This window comes from Zootoca vivipara, chromosome 13 (genome assembly GCF_965207765.1).
Source record: "Zootoca vivipara chromosome 13, rZooViv2.hap1.1, whole genome shotgun sequence".
NCBI classification, from domain to species: Eukaryota; Metazoa; Chordata; class Lepidosauria; order Squamata; family Lacertidae; genus Zootoca; species Zootoca vivipara.
Genome location: NC_142596.1, coordinates 8,267,417 through 8,287,030, shown reverse-complemented (window position 1 = coordinate 8,287,030; position 19,614 = coordinate 8,267,417). Strand labels below are relative to the sequence as shown.

Genomic DNA, 19,614 nt, shown 5'->3' with positions numbered 1-19,614 from the left:
CCATAACCAGCAACCTTTCCATTGATGTTGAGCTGGACAAGCACCTTTGTAAGGCAGCTACAGCAATAGCTCGCCTCTCCAAAAAGGTATGAGAGAATGATGTTAATGACTGATACCAAGATGAAGGTCTACCAGGCTTGTGTGTTTAGTACACTGCTTTATGAAAGTGAGTCATGACCAGGAGTGATACCTCAATGCTTTCCATTTGTGCTGTATCACTTGGCAGGACAGAGTCTCAAATGAAGATGTGCTCTTCCAAGCCCACAGCCCCAGCATATTCATACTTCTGTACACAGAATGAAAGATGGCAGAATCCCCCATGATGTGCTTTACGGGGGAGCTGGCTTCAGGCACCAGACCTGTTGGCAGACCAAATCTATGTTATAAAGCAGTCTACAAATGTGACATGAAGGCTGGCAACATTAACACTGCCGTATGGGAATCCCTTGCAGACGATCGCAGTGCCTAGAGACAGATGGTCAAGCTGTGTATCCACAGCAGTGACCAGAGGAGAAAAGACAGCTGGGAGAAGTACAGAGAGAAGAAACGTCATGGTACATCTGTAACAGTGAAATCAGATGCATTTATATGCCCCAGTTAAAATAAAATGTCTCCCATATTGGTCTCTACAGCTATAGTAGGCACGGTAACTCTTCAACAGTTCTCCTTTACCCCTGATGGTACACTCTTTCATTGTCTCTCGAGACAGACGGATGCCAACTAACTAGAGGGGACTTCCTCCAGGTGGCTTACACAATCCAAGTTGTTTGGATTTAGAAGTTATTTGTGTAATGCTTCAGAGATATTTATGTAGATACTGTTTGAACTTTCTGAAAGTCTCATTGCTGGATTTCTGGATTTACAGAGTTCTTGTTTCACCTTGAATAGATGGGCCCGGGGTGGAGAACTGTGAAGGGTGGCCTCCTCTTTGCTACTTCAGTGCTGCATTTAAAGGCAGTAGCAATGGATGATCTGTGCAGTTAGCTGCTGAATAGCTGTAAAACAGGTGAGGTAGCAACTTCAGGTGAAGTAGCAGTGCAGAAACCATTCCTTTGATTTCTGTTCTCTTCACTCTTTTTTCCCCCACTGTTCTCTCACCCCTGGCTATTTTCCTCTTAGCCAGGTTTATATCCAAATATTGAGTCTTCAAAAGAAAAGGCAGTGATGGAAAGTTGTGGACAAAGGAAAAGTTCGGAGCCTTTGCTCAGTGGTGGAGCACTCACTTTTCATGCAGAAGGTCAGGTCACTGGCATATTCAGATGAGAGGATTTAGTAGTAGATGATGGGAAAGACTTTTATGTATCTGAGACCCTGGAGAGCTACTGCAAGCCAGCACGGACAATACTGGACTAGAGGGACCAAATAGTCAGACCTGGTTCAAGACAGCTTCCTATGTTCCACTTTCCTCTTGGCCTGGAACTGACATCTCCATCTCTACCCCTATTTATACCAGTATGGTAGAGAACTTTGATAATACAGATGTGCTACCATCTCAGCTAGTTTTGTCCTTAGTCAATTGGCTTCTCTTGGCTCTTTGCAGCAGAGTAGGCCTCATTTGAGTGAACCCCATCTGCAGGCATTTTGTTACCCAGCTGCAGCCACTAAGATGCTAGCTGTGTATTTAGTCATGCTTGCTGGTATAAACCCAAGTACAGAATGTCCGTATAATATTCTTACCAAAACATCAACTTGTAAAAGTGTTGCTTCTGTGTGCATGAATAGTATTACCAAAAAGGACTCCAAGGGGTTTCCGTAGACCACGGGCTCATGGCTGTGCTTTGCTTGGATGAAGGTTTAAGAACAGGGAGCTTGACTACTACATAATCACATTCTTGGTTCTGTGGGAAGGGCTTCTGACTTTAGACATCTCGAAACAGGTCACTAGGAAAGCATAATACGTTAGCGATCCTGAGCTGTGAGACTGAAGTATTCTCTTGGCGTTTGCTGCTTTTGTGAGACAAATCATAGTGGTTAAATATGCAGCTTCATTTTCCAGGTTTTGCTGTTTTGAGTTTAGGGTGTACTGTACAAAGCACTATTGTAGAACTTGTTTGCATTCCATAAACAAAGTAAATGAATGGCAGCTATACAGCAGTGGTGTGTGTTGGATTTTTCTTAGTTCTTTGCTCTTCGCAAAAGTGTATCCTAATTAGATCCACGTCGTTATTTATTATCACACATATTCCAGTGGTGACAGCCTCCATTTGTACATGTGTTTCTCTACTTGATATGCGAGGCCTTGGTAACCTTATCCCCGCTGCCCCCGCTCTTGTTAACACAGGTTTATTTGAGTTCTGTAATTCCTACCTGAATCAGGAGCGGCCCTGGGTAGAGGTGATCCTACTTCTGTGCACTCTTGTATTTTACTCACCCTTTTCATTAGAAAGACAAAAGGAACATGAACCCCAAAGTCATCTCCTACCAACTAAAAGCCGAAAACTCAAGTTAATTGTGTCTTAAGAGTACCTGTAAAAAAGATACTTGAATGCATTGGTTTTAGTACTTCTCCTGAACTCCTGGACACTGTCTACCCCTTTCCCCTGCCTTTCGTGCTTTCCTGTATACAGAATCATAGAATTGTAGAGTTGGAAGGGACTCTGAGGGTCATCAGTTGCTATACTAATAAATTGTTTTGTTCAGCCTACGGAATGAGCCTATCCACTTGGCCACAAGCCAACCCAGCTTTAACGGCAATAACAATGTGAGTGCTCAGTGCCAGGGCCTCTTGCCAATGGGTAATGTGAGACAAAGTCTTCCTTACAACTCTCCTTGCACTAGGAAAATATTCTGTGAAGCAGAATACTGAAGCAGGTTCATCCTCTCTATATCTGAAACCCTATGGATAGAAAGTAAAGCTTTTGCTAAGAGTTCTAGCCTGTGCTTTACACCCAGTTGTTTCTTTAATGTGACAGCTAAAGTGAGCTTTTTGCTCTTCTGAATGGTAAAGTTTCTTGTCCACATTGTCAAATTGGAACAACTCTCTGTCCCGCCAGAATTCTCAGGGAGTTGCTGACCCCAGAATCTAACATGGGATCAGAGGCTTCAGAAACCAAGCATTTGTCATCTTGGTGTCTGGCACTTGCTAACACAAAGGGTGGTGAAAGTCACCTGTGCTGTGCAAGCTACACTTCCTGTTTTCTTCTTTTGTAAATAGCAGGGATAGAGTAGGTGTCATTTGCAAGAGCTAAAAAGCATCCTTGAAAGCAAGTTCTCAATACCTTCTGTTGCCAAATTGTTCTGCCTCTACAATTCCTATGAAAAAAGTATTTCTGGACATTGTGTTATGTTTCACTGTATATGATTATTAAAACCTTAGATTCTGGTGTTAGCATAAAACAATCTTTTTGCATTTAGAATGTACTGTGTTCTTTTTTCTTTCTTTTTTGCAATTACTTGGTTTAAAGTTCCACGGTTTTGAGTGTTTGACTAATCTGGAAACATCAGAAGGTGCCTTATACGAAGATCATTGGTCTATAGAGCTCAGTATGTATGGCCTGCAATACTAGAATGCCTCTCCAGGGCTTTGTACAGGTAACTTTCCCATTGTTATTCAGTTGTTGGAGATTGAACCTGTAGCTTTTGCATTCAAGGTATGTTCTCTACCACTGACCTATGGCCCTTTCAGCTTTTTTTTTATCGGGGGAAACTACTCCATAGTAAATCGGGATTGTTATCCTTTCTACTGACACCATGTCAAAGGTACCATACAGCCTTGGCTTCAGGGCAGTGGTGCAGTGTCTCTAATGCCTGAATGCTGCTTTCCAGATTCCTATTCAGATGTGGCTCAGTGACAAAGCACTCTCAAACAAAACGGGAGACAATTCAGAATTGTCCACTGGCCACCACTGACCAGAAAACCACAATCAATATACAGTTTGAACAAAAGCTCTTTGAGAGGGTGGCATTCACAATAGGCTGTGAGTGCTTGAATGGTGTGGTTTGGCTAAGAATGAAGATAAGTTGGTAGGATGGAACTGTTGGCTAGTGAAGAGCCTATGATTGTTCTAGACTTCCTACAAGAACAGTTCCACAGCTGGGTCCCCCTTACTGAGTTTTGGTTCTAGGTCAGGGGTCAGCAAGGTTTACATTGCCTGGGCTGATTCACTCCTGTGGAGATTGCTCCATGGGCCGGATCATGTTTGTGCAGACGCAATTTCCAGCGCCGCACGCTGTTTAGCGCAGCACGCGGGAACTCGCCGAGCAGTTGGCTCAGTTTGGGCACGGCTCGTGAGCCGTTTAAACGACCCCCGTGGGCCGCAGGTTGCCAACCCCTGTTCTAGATGCACAGCTAGTACTAGGGGCTGAGATTGCCTCTGTCAAACTGAAACTGAGAAGCTGGCAGAGCCCTTCATGACCTGCCTCTGCCCTTCTTTGATAACTTCATTTCTCAGGTATCTAATCTGGAACCTTGGGTAACATTGCTCTTTTATTTCATTGGCAACTGAGACTTGTCTTCTTTGTTTTCTAATACTAAGATATATATATATATCTGTCAGGTAAAAAGATAGCAAACATAATTCAAAGTTCAATTGTTACTTCAAAGTTAATTGAGTCTTGCTCAGAAATTCACAATATAAAGGAGTTAAGTAACACATGGGACAAGTTAAATACAAGTGTTTCAATCATTTTATTAAATATTTCTATTTACTGTACATCTTTTTAAAAGCTCCCCCTATATATAAAATAATTCAGCCAAATTGGCTGTAGTGATAAAGTCCACCATTCAATGATAGGAGAAGGAAGATATCTGCTGGTCATTCATCTGCTTGATTTTTCTGGGATCCTAAAGCAGTAGTTTAATACATTCAAAATTTGACAACCTCGGAGAACTTAGTTTGAGAGTACAGTAGCAGATGCTTCAGGCTGCCCTTTAGCAGTTAACCACTGGCTACTATCAGTACAGATATGTTATGAGAGGGCAAGACAAAAGCACAAGGAATGCTGCAGTCTCAATTTTTAGGGCACCTCTCTACAATTGTGTGTTTTTCTGTCAGTTAACATGAAGAATAACTGTAAAAACCCAACTTCTCTTGCTGCAACGAACTAACTTTTTCCAGGACTACTCCCAAATTTCATTTGCTGTTATCTTGAGGGCATCTTTCATAATCCTTTTAATTTGGAATACTGAAGAAAGTAGATTTTAAACAGTTCCCAAGCATCCTGCTGGCTCAAGGATGGAGGGAGAACCTCTTGCTGGAGCAAGGCTTGGGTGATACCAACCTTACACATCTTGCTCCTCTCACTAGCAGGGCAAGTTCTGCAGCTCTACAAGCTGTCCTGGTAGTCCCTTCAAGTTTCCTTTTCTTGTTCCATAGGCGGCTCCTGCCCTTCAGCAGATGCAGCTTTCTCTGGACCAGAGACAGGCTTAGACTCCACTGGCTTTGCCAGCTGAGTTCCAGCGCCTGAAAATGAAAGTGAGCACAAATCAGCAATTTGCTTTTCTCTTCTAAACAAGAGAGAGCTTTTGGTGGATGGTGAAATTCCTAGTGTTTCTATATTGCTTACCATGCAGGTTGGCCCAATTCCATGAGCAGCCTTTGCTCCTGAGCATCCTTATGGCTCAGTTGGGCCATTGTAAGTAACCTGGAAGTAGCAAACATTTCTCTTTGGCCTTGATTGTGGAAGGAGACTTCTCCCACTCCAGTAACTTCTAGAACCATTGAGTGAATAAACTATTGCACATTGTTTTTGGGGGTGGGGTGGGGGCGGTGGGGGAAAATGGGCCAGCCTGAACAGAGAACACACAGAGCCCACAGAGGCTTTTTCTACTGCCTGCATGGTTTTATTCCCCCTGCTGAAATTAGGCTTGACAGAAGAAGCATTATATCAAGAAATCTGCAGGGTGTCTGTGATGCCCACAGCAGTTTCTCTGGTTTGCAGATGTGCCTACTGGCCCCAAAAGGTGGGCAATATCTGTTAGTGGGTAGAAACTGCTTAGAGGTTCTATTTGCAATCAAGCAGCATATACATTTTGTTAAATAAACAAATGCTCAATCTGCAGCGGATAATGTCTTTTGCAAAACTATCCTGAGGCCCCTGCCTTTTAAGAGCCAGAGTGATCAATGAAGATCATGTACAAATTTGTGATGATTCCCTGTTCCCTCCTTTATTTCCTCTGCTCCTGCTCTACACTATCCTGCTACTATCACTTACTGAATAAAAGGCAGAATATACATAAAACCAACACTCCTCACTGCTGAACCTAGACCTCCTGGGAACATTTTCGAGCACAGACTAAGACTAGGTATTATATGCATGGTCTCCAAGCTGCCTGGAGACATCACCTGCTATTTTTGCAAGTTATATGCTAGTAGTGGGCACAGAATCTGAATGAGGATCCACCCTTGCCATTAAATTCAAACTTGTGCTTGCTGGAGCATAACTTGTGTCTATATGAAAGTTGGTAACTCAACTTTTTTCTGCAGAAGTATGCAGGAACTACTTCTAAAAGTTTTTCACAGTTAAATCCACCTCTCCATTTAACCTGAACAGTTGCAACACTGGGTTTAATTGCTTGAAGGCTAATCTACCTGTGAGATTACAGATGACTAGTGAATACTTAAAATGCTACTGTGTAGCTCCCAGTTGTCTATAGCATTCAGACAATGAAAGGGGGGGGGGTTGATTCTGCCTATGCTAATAGCCATGGCGCAGATGGGCATACCTGGAATCATGGTCTTGGCGTATCCAGCTGCAGAAGACATGGCCTGTCCCAGGGCTTGGTTTGAGCCCAAAGGCTGTGCGCTGGAGGATTTGCTAGATGCAGTTGCCCGCTGCTTTGATTTGGAGTCTTTAGCAGGTTTAGCCCAGACTGCAACCTCTCCCAGTTGCAAGGCAGCACCTAGTCTCTGAGCTACATCCACCATCTGCCCAAGTGTGAAGAGGGAAACGGGGGTGGGAAGAAAATACCATTGCCATCAATTCTCATTCCAGTTCTGCTTCCATATAAAACAGGGGCACTAACCCGTAGCCCTTCAGATGTTTCTGACAACTCCCATTAGCCCCAGGCAGCATGCCTAGTAGTCAGGGAAGATGGGAGCTGCAGCCCAGCAATATCTGGGGAGCCAAAGGTTCTCCCTGATAAAAGGCAAAGGAGGAAGGGGAACTTGGGGGAAATCCACATATACCTCTTGCCATATGTTCCCCTAAGGTACATCATCCTACCCAGCCAAAGATCCTGAAGCAAAAGAAAACTTTGACAGATATGCTAGTATTTAGCAACCTGCCTTTCACAAAAATCAGACCATTGGTCCATCAAGCTCAGGTTACACTGCCTGCCAGCAGCTTTCCGGGGCTTCCAACAGTCTTATATGGAGGAGCTAGGGATTAAACCTAGGACATTTTGCAAGGAGACCATGTGCTACCCCCTCCCCTTTTAAGGGCAAAATGTGAGGGGGAAGGGGTGCTCATCTTCCTGAACGTTGGCATCTCTTGCCCTTTTTCTGTGTGCCTGCCTCCCCGTCCCCAGAGGTGCCCAAACTCCCCACCCCAAATTTCAGGGAATGCTATCTAGGTCCAATGACTTGGCTAAAGAGGCATCCCAACCATGTTACTACAGTGGTACCTCAGTTTTCGAACATCTCCGTTGACAAACATTTCGGTTTCCGAACGCCATAAACCTGGAAGTAAATGGTTCGGTTTTCGAACGCGCCTGGGAAGTCGAACATGCCACACAGTTTTCATATTAAGTTTTCCGTTTTGAGGCTTCCGTATTGAATTTTCGGTTTTTGAACGTTTCGGAACTTGAACGGTCTTCTGGAACGGATTATGTTCGAAAACTGAGGTACCACAGTGTTGGTTATTTCTGATTTTTTTAATGGAATCTGTTACATTCTCATTTTAAAGGGCGCTATTTTTGACACATCTATACTCTCTTCTATCCCACCCCTACCCCATAGTTGTCTCAGTAACCACACACACTATTTGAAGTTCTGCTAACAAAACATAGCTGCCAAGTCTCCCGTATTCTCTGGGAAACCCCGTTTTTCCAGCTGTCCCCAGCCGGAAAAAAACACGCATTTTTTTGTTTTCCCCCGGTTTATTCTGGCGCGGCGGCCATTTTGGAACTGGGCGGAGCATGCTCAGAAGCGACTTTTGATGCTGCTTTGCCCAGTTCCAAAATGGCCGCAGCGCGACTTCTGGTGCGGCGGCCATTTTGGAACAGGGCAGAGCAGCATCAAAAGTAGCTTCTGAGCATGCTCCGCCCAGTTCCAAAATGGCGGCAGCGCTACTTCCGGTCCAGTCCCTTATTTCTCAGGCCGGAACTTGGCAGCTATGTAACAAAACAACCCCTCTTCTCTTATACCCAAGCTGTGTAGCTGTTTGGGAGCTGCAAGCAGTGGTTTAAACTAACATACCTCAGGGTCAAACTCCAGAGTGCTATCCACTAACGCATGAACCTTTCTTTTCATCTCATGATACTGGAGAACAGCCCCCTTCTTATCCCCTTGATTGTAGAGCAGGCTTGCATAGTTCAGATTTATCAGCGGGTTGAACCTGAAACCCAGGAGAGACAACATGGTAGTATAAATGGTACTGGTGCTAAAGGGAGGTAAACTGCACTGTTGTCAGCAAGTATTACAGCCAGGACCAAGACCCATCTGTGAGATCTCTTAAGCAGTAGCCTTTTGCTTGCTGGAATTTTTAATTGATGAATTAGATTTCTTGCCCACCCGTTAGCATAAGGTCCCAGGGAGGGATACAACAATAAAATACACAGTTATATAAAAAAATTACAACCACAACACAAGGAAAGTGTCAAAACAGTTAAAAATAAGTTCATCTAGGAAAGCAAGCCCACCTATAAAAACAAACAGTTGCAGCACAGATAAAATTAAGAGTTCTGTAACATAGTAGGTCAAATTCTACTTTTTTCAGAAATGAGTAGAATAGATCATAAAAATGATGTAAGTATCCAAAGGTAATTTTCATCTTAAACATTTGATCAGATTAGCTGAACAAACAGTAAGAGAGTAATGGGAAACAGAGCCTGTACATGGACAAGGACCTGAGCAAGGAGCTGTATGAAAGTGTAGCCTCGGGCAAAGAGACCCTTGGGGCTTTTAACACATCCTACATACGCCCTTTCAAGTGTGCTCTCCAAAACTATATGAATGAAGAAGAGAAACTGGGTTTTTAAAAAATGCAAATGAAGGCTTTTAAGAGCATGTCTAATGATTGTGCTGGAAGCCAGATTTTGAAGTTTTTGAAGTGCCTGGGAGCATGCACTGAACTTGTGTCTTTGGAGTCATGGGTGTAGCCAGGATTAATTTTAGGGGGCAGTCGGGGGGGGGGGCATAACCAAGTTATCTGCAAAGCAATTGGTCAGTTAGTTAAGTATTTTTATTTACTTGATTGGGGGGGTAGCTCTCCCCCCCCCCCGGCTATGCCTATGCTTGGAGTTCAGCAGCTTCTAAGTCTCAGGACTGGGCAGGATTTGGTGCAATGTGACCAAAATCAGCTCCATAGTTATGCAGTTGAGGCAAGATAATAGTTGGTGCATAAACAATCCTAGATGCCACAGTTGTAATCCCCCAACTGCAAGAGATTTCTAACTGGCTTTGAAACTCATGTCACACCTGTATGGTGAGGTACATGTTCAAACCTATCCCCAAAATACCTTGCAGTTGTAGGGCAAAGCACCTTATCATAGTCCTGGAACTTGCAGGCTGGCAACTGTTTATTGAACCTATTCCAACAACATGGAGCAGATGGAGGTTAAATACTCTAATCCCAAGGGAAATAATTTTTAAAAACCAGAAATGCCTCTCCCATCTGGTCTCCAAAAGCAACCCCAAAGGGGGAGGCAGGAGATGGTTTTTATAATGTGGCTACCAAAAACACCTTCCCAGGTAGCACACATGTTATCTTTGAGATCATGAGAAGACACAGTAGAAGTGCTTTCTTACAAATGGTGAGCTGCAAGCTCTAGAACAGGCATTCCCAAACTGCGGCCCTCTAGATGTTTTGGCCTACAACTCCCATGATCCCTAGCTAACAGGACCAGTGGCCGGGGATGATGGGAATTGTAGTCCAAAACATCTGGAAGGCCGAAGTTTGGGGATGCCTGCTCTAGAACTAATGTAGTCCTTGGCTCTGCTAAGGACCTGGGAAGTGATGCGGTTTACTGCCCACTCTTGCAGATTTTCTAAGTTTTTAGGTCAGCAGTGATGCAATTGCACTTGAAAGAAGCAAGTGAAGCTCAGCAAACACTAGAGGCCAAGATTGTCTACTTTACAGAGTACATTTCCAGATTAATCTGTGCAGGATAACGTCTTGCACACAGCTATAGACCAGTGGAATTAGGTTCATATGGCAAGTTCCCAGAGGGAGATTTAGTGTGGAAAACACTTTTCATGGACTAGAGCCCACTTACAGAAACATGCATGCACAACCTCCTGATCTCCCCACCACAAAAACAAAAAGTTGAGAAAGTGTGGTCCTAAGAAACAAGAAAGCTCACAGATAGTGCCAGCCTTAAGGTACAGATAGTGAGGAGATGGGAGAGGATATGTGCTCTATGGAGCCACTTTTGGGTAGGTGCAGAAAGAACACTATTTAACAAGTAAACTGCCCCAAGTAAACTAAGAAACGTACGTGTCCAGCGCTGAAGCTTTTTGATAGGCGAGCTTGGCATTCTCTAAATCTTCAAGATTTGTCAGAGCAACTGTATCAAGAAAGGGGAAATGGGATAACTCTTGCTGGCAAAGTGAATATATTCTAAATTAATTCTGTACCTTTGGCCAGTGTCTTTATTCTCATATTGCAGCTGGGAAGGGGACTGAGAGAAAGACTTGCCTTCCAGGAAGCTGATGGTGGAGTAGGGTTTGAATTTGATTCCCTGCCCCACGCCCCCACATGCAATGCTCTTAAGGAATGTTTGAGGCAGGGAACAACAAGTCTTCTCAGGAGAGCTGTAGGTAGAAAGGCCCTGCTCAGGTTTCCAGGTTCACTCCCTGCCAACTCCAGTTAAAGCAGAAATGGGGAAACCTGTGGCCCTCTGGATGTTGTTGAACTGTGACTTCCCTATTCACCACCCAGAATGGCCAAGGGCTGAGGGATAAGGGGAGTTGTAGTCCAGCAATGTCTGGTGGGCCAGAGGTTGTTCATCTCCAGCTAAAGATCTCAAGTATTGGGTGATGGGAAAGACCCATTGGCTGAGACACAGGAAAGCTACTACCAACCAGAAAAGGCAATACCGGGCCACATAGACCAATGGTCTAAGTATAAGCCTGCTTCATGGATTCAGAATCAATGCTAACCAAAGATAGGAAACCTCCATGGATCTGGTACTTCTGCACCTGCATCGCAGCTGATTTTATTTCAAACCAGGGTTTAGTTCACTGAACAGAAAGTTGGCTGTGAACCTGGGAGATCTGGATTCGAACTGCCCATTTAGTCATGACCATAAGAGGTAGCCTTAGGCAAGTCAGTCTCTTGAATTAAGTTCCCAGTCTGTATAATGGGAATAATGTCTACTGGGATTATTAAGGGAAGAAATGATATCATCAATATTGAACAAACCACATACAGGTACTTAAAACACTACATCAATTTATACTAGTGGTTTCAACCAGGGTGGCATCCCATAACGTCAATAAGAAACAGAATTTCCATTGTAGTAACAGGTAAGGGTGGCAGGTGTGTGTGGTGCTACCTGCTAACAACATGTAGAGTTCTGCCAGCTTTGGCTGGAGATGGATGGCAGCACTGATGAAATGGAACGCAGAGGCATACTGCTGCATTGTCAGATGGACGAGGCCAAGGTTGTACAGAATCTTCCAGTCAAAGGGAGCAAGGTAGTTTGCTCGTTTCAGGCAGCTGATGGCCTGCAGGGGGAAATGACTCCAGTTAATAAAAGAAGGCAGAGGCATTAGGAAATGGCTGCTTTAGGGGTAGAGGCCAAGGGTGCCATTTTCTTGATCTTTCCAAATAATAACGCCTCTCAAAAAGAAATTCATTCATTTATGTGAGGGACAGGGGATATCGCGAAGTCCCTCCCCTCCTGAGTTCAAGCCCGTCCCCGAGCAAAGGGGAAAGCAGGGAGAGTTCCGATTCCAGTGGGGAAGCAGGAAGTCGTGTCCGAGGCTCAGGCAAGGTAGAGGAGCCAGGGTCCCAGGTGGGACAGGAAGGGGCAAGTAAGGGGGGAAGACCCATCCCCCCAACTCCAGAATTACGCAGGAAGAGGAGGGGCAAGAGGATGGGTCTGCCAAAGCTTTTGTGTTGGAGAAAGACGCGCCAAAAGCCATTAGGAGGTTCTGAAACCGACTGACAACATCGCTCCGTGTAAATAGCAATGACTTGAGCACTGTAAATACGCAGCACCAATAAAAGAATAAAATGCAGAGCTGCGTAGCGTCGTTACTCTGAAGTAGTCCACTCCGGCCACTGTGACAGCAACCTCCTAATCATTTTTGGGCTACTTTGGAGTTGCCGGGATGAGCGTGTCAGAGGCGGAGAAGTGGCGGCAGATCGCTGAGCAAGCCCAGCTAGAACTGCAACAGCTGTCGCTGCAGGCGCAGGGAGAATTGAAGGCAGCTAAAGAGGAGACTAAGAAGGTCCAGGACGACCGGCTACAACTTGCGGAACAGGTGAGAGAGCTCCAGGAAAAAGAGCAGCATTTAAGGGCGGTGGCGGTAGACCTCCAAAACAAGCTGGATGCAGAGAAAAACAAGGCGGGAGGGGCACCCCAAGTCCAAGTGCTGCCAGGAAGGAGAGCCGGGACCCTAGTAAGCAAGTTCAATGGAGACCCGAAGGAGTTTCAGGGCTTTGAGACTGAGATTGTGTATGCTCTTGAGCTGCACCACGATGAGTTCCCTGATGATGAGCACAGAGTAGCGTTTATTGTGGAGCACCTTACAGGGGCGGCCAGGGAGTGGCTAAGACCGTTAATTGCAACAAGGAATCCTTGCATGAAGAATGTCAAACTATTTCTAGAAGGTTTGAAAACGATGTATTCGTCCGATAGTCATATGGACCAGACTAAGGAGGAACTTCATAATTTACGCCAAGGAAATATGACAGTTCGCGCGTATTGGGCGAAATTCACCATGCTGGTGCACAGATTGGGGTGGGATCTGGAGTCTGCCCCAATGCAAGCGGCGTTTTACTTGGGGTTGCATGAGGAGGTGAAGGATGAGCTCTCGAGAGGTCCAAAGCCCAGTAATATGGATCAACTGAGCAAAGCGGCTCTGGCGGTGGGGGTGAGGCAGGAATCCAGATGGAGCGACAAGCAAGCAACGCGCGCAAAGCGGGCTTGGCTCCCACGGTCGCAGGAGAAGCCACTCCCTCAACAACCCTTTCAAGCCACGCCTGGGGCCAGTCAGGACCAGGAACCCATGCAGATTGATAGCGCGCGCGCGCGGGCTTTTCAAACCCCAGCGGCGCCAAGACGCAAGGAGGGAAGGGGTGGGAATTGCTTTCTCTGCAACTCCCCCCAGCATCTCGTCAGAGACTGCCCACATCGCAGGGAGTGGCAAGGAAAGGCGGGAACGGTTGTGCCCTCCCCCACTGACGCAGCACCACAGCAGGGAAACGGGAAAGCCTGGCTGCAGGAGACAAGGGGCGGCAGCCAGGCACAGTCAGCAGACAACAGCCCCAGCCCACCCACCCGCACAGAGAGGAGCAGAGCCAGCCCACCCCTCCCAGAGCAGGAGTGGTTCTAGAAGTGACGCTCACGCTCCCAAATGGCTATCCATTGACGGTCCTCGCCCTAATTGACAGTGGTGCCTCAGCCAACTTCTTCTCGAGAAACTTTGCAGAAGAGCACCAGATCCAGCTTCTGCAGCTGGATTTTCCTCTGCACGTGGCAACCATTGACGGCAGAGAGCTGCTGGGAGGGGCCATCACTCATCAAACCCCCCCCATGAGAATGACGGTTGGAAGGCACTCAGAGACACTGGCATTCAACGTCACCACCATCTCAGACCCCCCAATCGTTTTGGGCATGAGCTGGCTGGCGCGCCACGACCCCTCCATAAGTTGGCATCAGAGATGCATCACTTTTGGATCGGACTTTTGCCTGGAACATTGCATGCAGCACCAACCAGGGGAGGGGCCTCCGATAGCCACGGTGGCCACCATGCACGTCAAAGGGGGTGAGGCGATACCCAAACCATACTGGGACCTGCAGGAGGTCTTCAGTGAAGCGGAGTCCGACCACCTGCCCCCACACAGGCCTTTTGACTGCCAGATCAACCTGGTGCCTGGGGCAACTATACCCCCAGCCAAGCTGTACGCCATGTCAGACCAGGAACTGGAGGATCTGCGCGCTTTTATCGACAAGAACCTCAAGCGGGGGTTCATCAGAGAAAGCAAGGCAGCAGGGGGCAGCCCGGTCTTCTGGGTGGACAAGAAAGACACGCAACAGCGCCGTCTTGTGGTGGATTTTAGACGGCTGAATTCGGTGACAGAGCCAGTGGCTTTCCCCATGCCCAGAGTGGATGATCTCCTGACAGCGGCACGCAGAGGCAAGATTTTCACCAAGCTAGACCTGAGGGGGGCGTACAACTTGATCAGGATCCGGGAAGGCGATGAGTGGAAAACCACGATGTTCACGCCTCTGGGCTCTTTTGAATATCTGGTGATGCCCTTCGGGTTGCAAGGGGGCTCAGCATGCTTCCAGGCCTTCATGCACCACGTCCTGGGGTCCCTACTCTTCAGGAAATGCTTGGTCTTTCTGGATGACATCCTTATTTACTCCAACGACCCAGTGCAGCACGTGAAGGACGTCAGGGAGGTGTTACAGCGCCTGAAGGAGAACCACCTGTATGTGAAGCTGGAGAAGTGCAAGTTTCACACCAAGGAGGTGGACTTCCTGGGCTACAAGCTGTCAGACAAGGGGCTGGCAATGGACAAGGACAAGGTGCAGACCATCCTGGACTGGCACAGCCCCAGGACGCGCAAAGATGCCCAACGCCTACTAGGCTTTGCCAACTTCTACAGGAAGTTCATCAAGAACTTCTCTCGAGTTACGGCTCCCATCACTGACTGCCTGAGAGGCAAGCAGAAGTTCAGGTGGACACCAGAGGCGCAAGCAGCGTTCGAAAGCCTCAAGAGGGTGTTCGCCTCAGACCAGAACCTGTTTCACGTGGTTCAGGACGCGCCCCTACGCATTGAAACAGATGCTTCTGATAAGGCTGTGGGCGCCATTTTGTTGCAACTGGACGCCAACAGAGAGTGGAGACCCTGTGCCTTCTTCTCCAGGAAGTTGACCCAGCCCGAGCGAAACTACACAGTTTTTGATCGGGAACTTCTTGCGATCCACGCGGCGTTCCAGCACTGGAGACACTTCCTGGTGGGCGCCAAGCACCCCATCCAGGTGTGCACAGACCACAAGAACCTGGAGTTCTGGAGAACTGCCAGGGTGCTCAACCAGCGGCAGATACGGTGGGCGGAGTTCTTCTCGAACTTCAACTTCTCCATACACTACATCCCAGGAGAGCAGAATGTCAGGGCGGATGCCCTCTCCCGCAAGCCAGAGTACATGGAGGAGGAGGGCCCACAGGCTGAGGATTGGGCAGAGGAACTGGAGACGGTGCACCAGCAGCTCAGAGAACACTTGGAGAGGGCCAAGGAAGCGTACAAAAAGGGGGCAGATCGCCACAGGCGACAAGGGGAGGTCATCAGGGTGGGGGACAAGGTGTGGTTGTCCTCGGAGGGCCTTCCCACCAGAGGGAGGTGCAAAAAGCTGGCACCCAAATGGCTGGGCCCCTTCCCGGTCACGCAACAGGTCAACCCGGTGGCATACAGGCTGGCACTGCCAGAGGACATGAGGGTGCATCCAGTGTTTCATAGATCGCTGCTGTCGCCGTACAGGGAAAGCAGCAGGCTCAGAGACAGCGAACAAACCCCCGAGGAAGGGGGGGAGAGGGAAAGCAGGGAGCAACTCAATGAGGCCACGGCCATCCTGGATTCAAGGTGGGGGGTGGGGGGCCTGGAGTACCTCATGGCATGGGAGGATGCTCCACCGTCCCAGAATGAATGGGTTCCCGCCACTCAGATACAGGAGGAATTCTTGGTGGAAGAATTTCACGCCCTCTTTCCCCACAGACCCAAGCCCTGGCACATGGAAAGGGAGGGGGAGGAGGAGGAGGCACGGGAGAACAGCTCACCATGGCGCTGGGAAGCGGAGTTTGAGGAACCAGAGGATGAGGTATGGGTGTCGCCAAGATCCACCCAGTCAGAGGAAGGAGCAGATTGGCAAAACATTTTTACCCCCACCAGCTCTGACGCCACGGACTTTTTGGGATTCCCGTCCTCCCAGGCGGAAGGGGGGGGCTCGCAGGACTGGGGGGAGGTGTTCACACCAACGGGCTCGGAGAGCACCGAGTTTTTAGGCTTCCAGTCGTCACCGACACATGGGGGGGGCCTGGGGAGGGGTGAAGGAGAGCTTGGGAGGGGGGTGGATGTGAGGGACAGGGGATATCGCGAAGTCCCTCCCCTCCTGAGTTCAAGCCCGTCCCCGAGCAAAGGGGAAAGCAGGGAGAGTTCCGATTCCAGTGGGGAAGCAGGAAGTCGTGTCCGAGGCTCAGGCAAGGTAGAGGAGCCAGGGTCCCAGGTGGGACAGGAAGGGGCAAGTAAGGGGGGAAGACCCATCCCCCCAACTCCAGAATTACGCAGGAAGAGGAGGGGCAAGAGGATGGGTCTGCCAAAGCTTTTGTGTTGGAGAAAGACGCGCCAAAAGCCATTAGGAGGTTCTGAAACCGACTGACAACATCGCTCCGTGTAAATAGCAATGACTTGAGCACTGTAAATACGCAGCACCAATAAAAGAATAAAATGCAGAGCTGCGTAGCGTCGTTACTCTGAAGTAGTCCACTCCGGCCACTGTGACAATTTATTTTATTAATTATTAAATTTGTATGCTGCCCTATACCCGTAGATTTCAAAGAGGTTCAAAACACAAAAATATAAAATAAAATATACAAAGCACAGAATAGATAATAAAAACAAAAATAAAGACAACCCAATAATCCCCTTTCCCGCAACACATTTAAAAGGCCATTAGATGCCAATCAGCCAAAGGCCTGATTAAAGAATAACGTTTTCACCTGGTGCCTAAAGGTGTACAATGAAGGCACCAGGCGAACTTCCCTGGGGAGAGCATTCCACAGATGGGGAGCTACTGCAGAAAGGGGCCATTCTCGTGTTGCCACTTCTCATGGAGACACATGAAGAATGGCCTCAGAAGATGATCTCAGGGTCTAAGTAGGTTCATATGGAGAGAGACGGTCCTCGAGGTATTGGAGTCCTGAGCGGTTCAAGGCTTTATAGGTCAAAACCAGCACTGATGTTGCTCTCCCAGTTGCCAACGCTAGCTAAGATGAAATTAACAAAACCCTGACTGCTTTTATCTTTTCCAAACATCAGTGCAAATAAGATAAAACCCTGCCTCTCTTTGTGCCAGAGGGTTCAAGGGGTAGGTGGGAATTTCTCTCCTTTATGCTGGGGTATGGAGAAGCCAAGAAATAGCAGGAGGAACAGCAATGCTATTGAAAGAAATGCCTGCCTCCCCACTTCCAATTCTGCATGGTGGAGGATTGGGAAGAGGGGAAGGAGGGGGTAAAAGACAATCACAAATGGATGCAAATTCAGGAAGATAATAGGGTAGGCAGATGACACAAAACACACCTACCGCCACATATTTCTTTTTGCCGAAGAAGCACATTCCAATGTTGTTCCAGAGCGGGGGGCTTTCAGGGACAGCACAAGCGACCACTCGGTACTTGGTGAGGGCTACATCGAAGTCTCCATGTGTCTGCATCATGCTGCCAGCTGCCAAGATGGCCTTTGGAACAGAATAAAGCAAAAACCAAATCGTAGGGGGCTAATAAACTGGCTTTTCACCACTATCGGTGAGTAAAGAATGCGAAGGCATTATCAGAGCAATGACTGGAGAAAGGTTTTGCACATCAGGAATACACCCAAAGCCACACATACCTGGAACCTAGTGGGATAGGCAGGACCAAGGACTAGGAAAGATCAGCCTTCCCCAACATGGTGCCCAGAAGATGTTTTGGACTACAACTAGGGCTGACGAGAGTTGCAGTCAAAAACGTGGAGAGCGCCAAGAAGGAAAGGGTGCTTTAGTGACTCTGACCAGCTCATCCAGCTGTTTAGTTAGGTTACCATTTTGTGACATTCATATTGATTTTCTTCTGTTTCCGCCAACAATTCAATATATTCCCATCCCCTGAGTTACCTTATAGTTGCTGGGATCATACGTGAGTGCATTCCCAAGATACTCAAAGGCTTTCTGATGAACCTCGAGCTAAGTAAAGGGAGGAAATATCAGTAGAATATTTAAACAACTGAAGCACAATACATTTTTCACTGCATCTTTGGATGGCATGCTCTAAATCTGGCTCTCCCCTAAAAAAGTACTCAAAAGTCAACCAGTCCCAAATATCACACCCCAGAATTCAAAGCCCTATCATTTCCTCCTGGGAAATCTACACTAGAAACCTAATAATCTTGGGCCATTATTGAGGCTGCTAGGAAATGAAGCAAGCATTTAGATGAGGAAATCCTGCCCAGAGACAAAATGGAGGCCCAAGTTGCATAAACAAGAACCATTTGGGGAGTGAGCTAGGGATTTGGCAGAATTATGGTACAGAGAAAACTGTCGACTCATGAAACTGTGTGACATTGCTTATCCCCAGGAAACTTTAAAGCCATTTCTGAATTTCTCTAAGGTGCCTTTGTATCCAATACGTGGTCCTTTCCTATATAGAAAACTCACAAAGCTACTGTTTCCGTCTTCATATACTTGGACTAGCAGGTTATAGAAGCAGAGCCTATCTGCATTCTGCTTTGGCTCAACTGCGTAAAGTAAGTTCCTTCCTGTGATGATCTAAAGCACATATTTAGAAGAGATAAAAAGGTAAAGGGGCCCCTGACCATCAGGTCCAGTCGTGTCCGACTCTGGGGTTGCGGCGCTTATCTCTATAGGCCGAGGGAGCCGGTGTTTGTCCGCAGACAGCTTCCGGGTCATGTGGCCAGCATGACAAAGCTGCTTCTGGCGAACCAGAGCAGCACACGGAAACGCCGTTTACCTTCCCGCCGGAGCGGTCCCTATTTATCCACTTGCACTTTTGATGTGCTTTCGAACTGCTAGGTGGGCAGGAGCTGGGACCGAGCAACAGGAGCTCACCCCCTTGCAGGGATTCGAACCGCCGACCTTCTGATCAGCAAGCCCTAGACTCTGTGGTTTAACCCAGTCTGGTGTAATTTTTTGAGAAAACTCTCAAAGCGGCAATGGGGATGCCTCAACATGAATGCCATTAACAGCTGCTGGACCAAACCGAACAACTAACCAATTAGCAACCTCCCATACCTCCAGGTAGAGCAAGCCCAGAGTTGTAAGGAGCTCTGGGTTTTCCGGGGAGAACCTGAAACAAAAAAAAGAGAGACCCTAGAGTTTTTATGACATCTGGTGCCCTCATTAATACAGAGTGGCATCCATTGTTATGCAAGGGCATGGACGAGTTTCACGCAGAGATGGCCCATGACATTTCTGCCCCATATGCAGAAAATACAAATGTTCCCCACTATGGTGATAAAAATAAACTACAGTAATTATCGTACAAGTTGCTGCCCTTTGACGGTGGTCCA

At 47.4% G+C, this 19,614-nt stretch overlaps 1 protein-coding gene across 1 annotated transcript in view; it reads right to left on the bottom strand.

Moving 5' to 3' along the window:
• Positions 1-4,603: 4,603 nt before the first annotated feature.
• BBS4 (Bardet-Biedl syndrome 4) overlaps positions 4,604-19,614 on the bottom strand; it is a 44,842-nt gene continuing 29,831 nt past the window's right edge. The window contains exons 9-16 of the mRNA XM_035118050.3: positions 19,337-19,391; positions 18,203-18,271; positions 17,636-17,788; positions 11,657-11,828; positions 10,597-10,666; positions 8,358-8,496; positions 6,665-6,866; positions 4,604-5,402 (exon numbers count right to left, since the gene is read on the bottom strand). Of these exons, the coding sequence (XP_034973941.3) occupies positions 5,290-5,402; positions 6,665-6,866; positions 8,358-8,496; positions 10,597-10,666; positions 11,657-11,828; positions 17,636-17,788; positions 18,203-18,271; positions 19,337-19,391 (973 nt within the window). The 3' untranslated portion in view covers positions 4,604-5,289. The remainder of the gene's footprint in view (positions 5,403-6,664; positions 6,867-8,357; positions 8,497-10,596; positions 10,667-11,656; positions 11,829-17,635; positions 17,789-18,202; positions 18,272-19,336; positions 19,392-19,614) is intronic.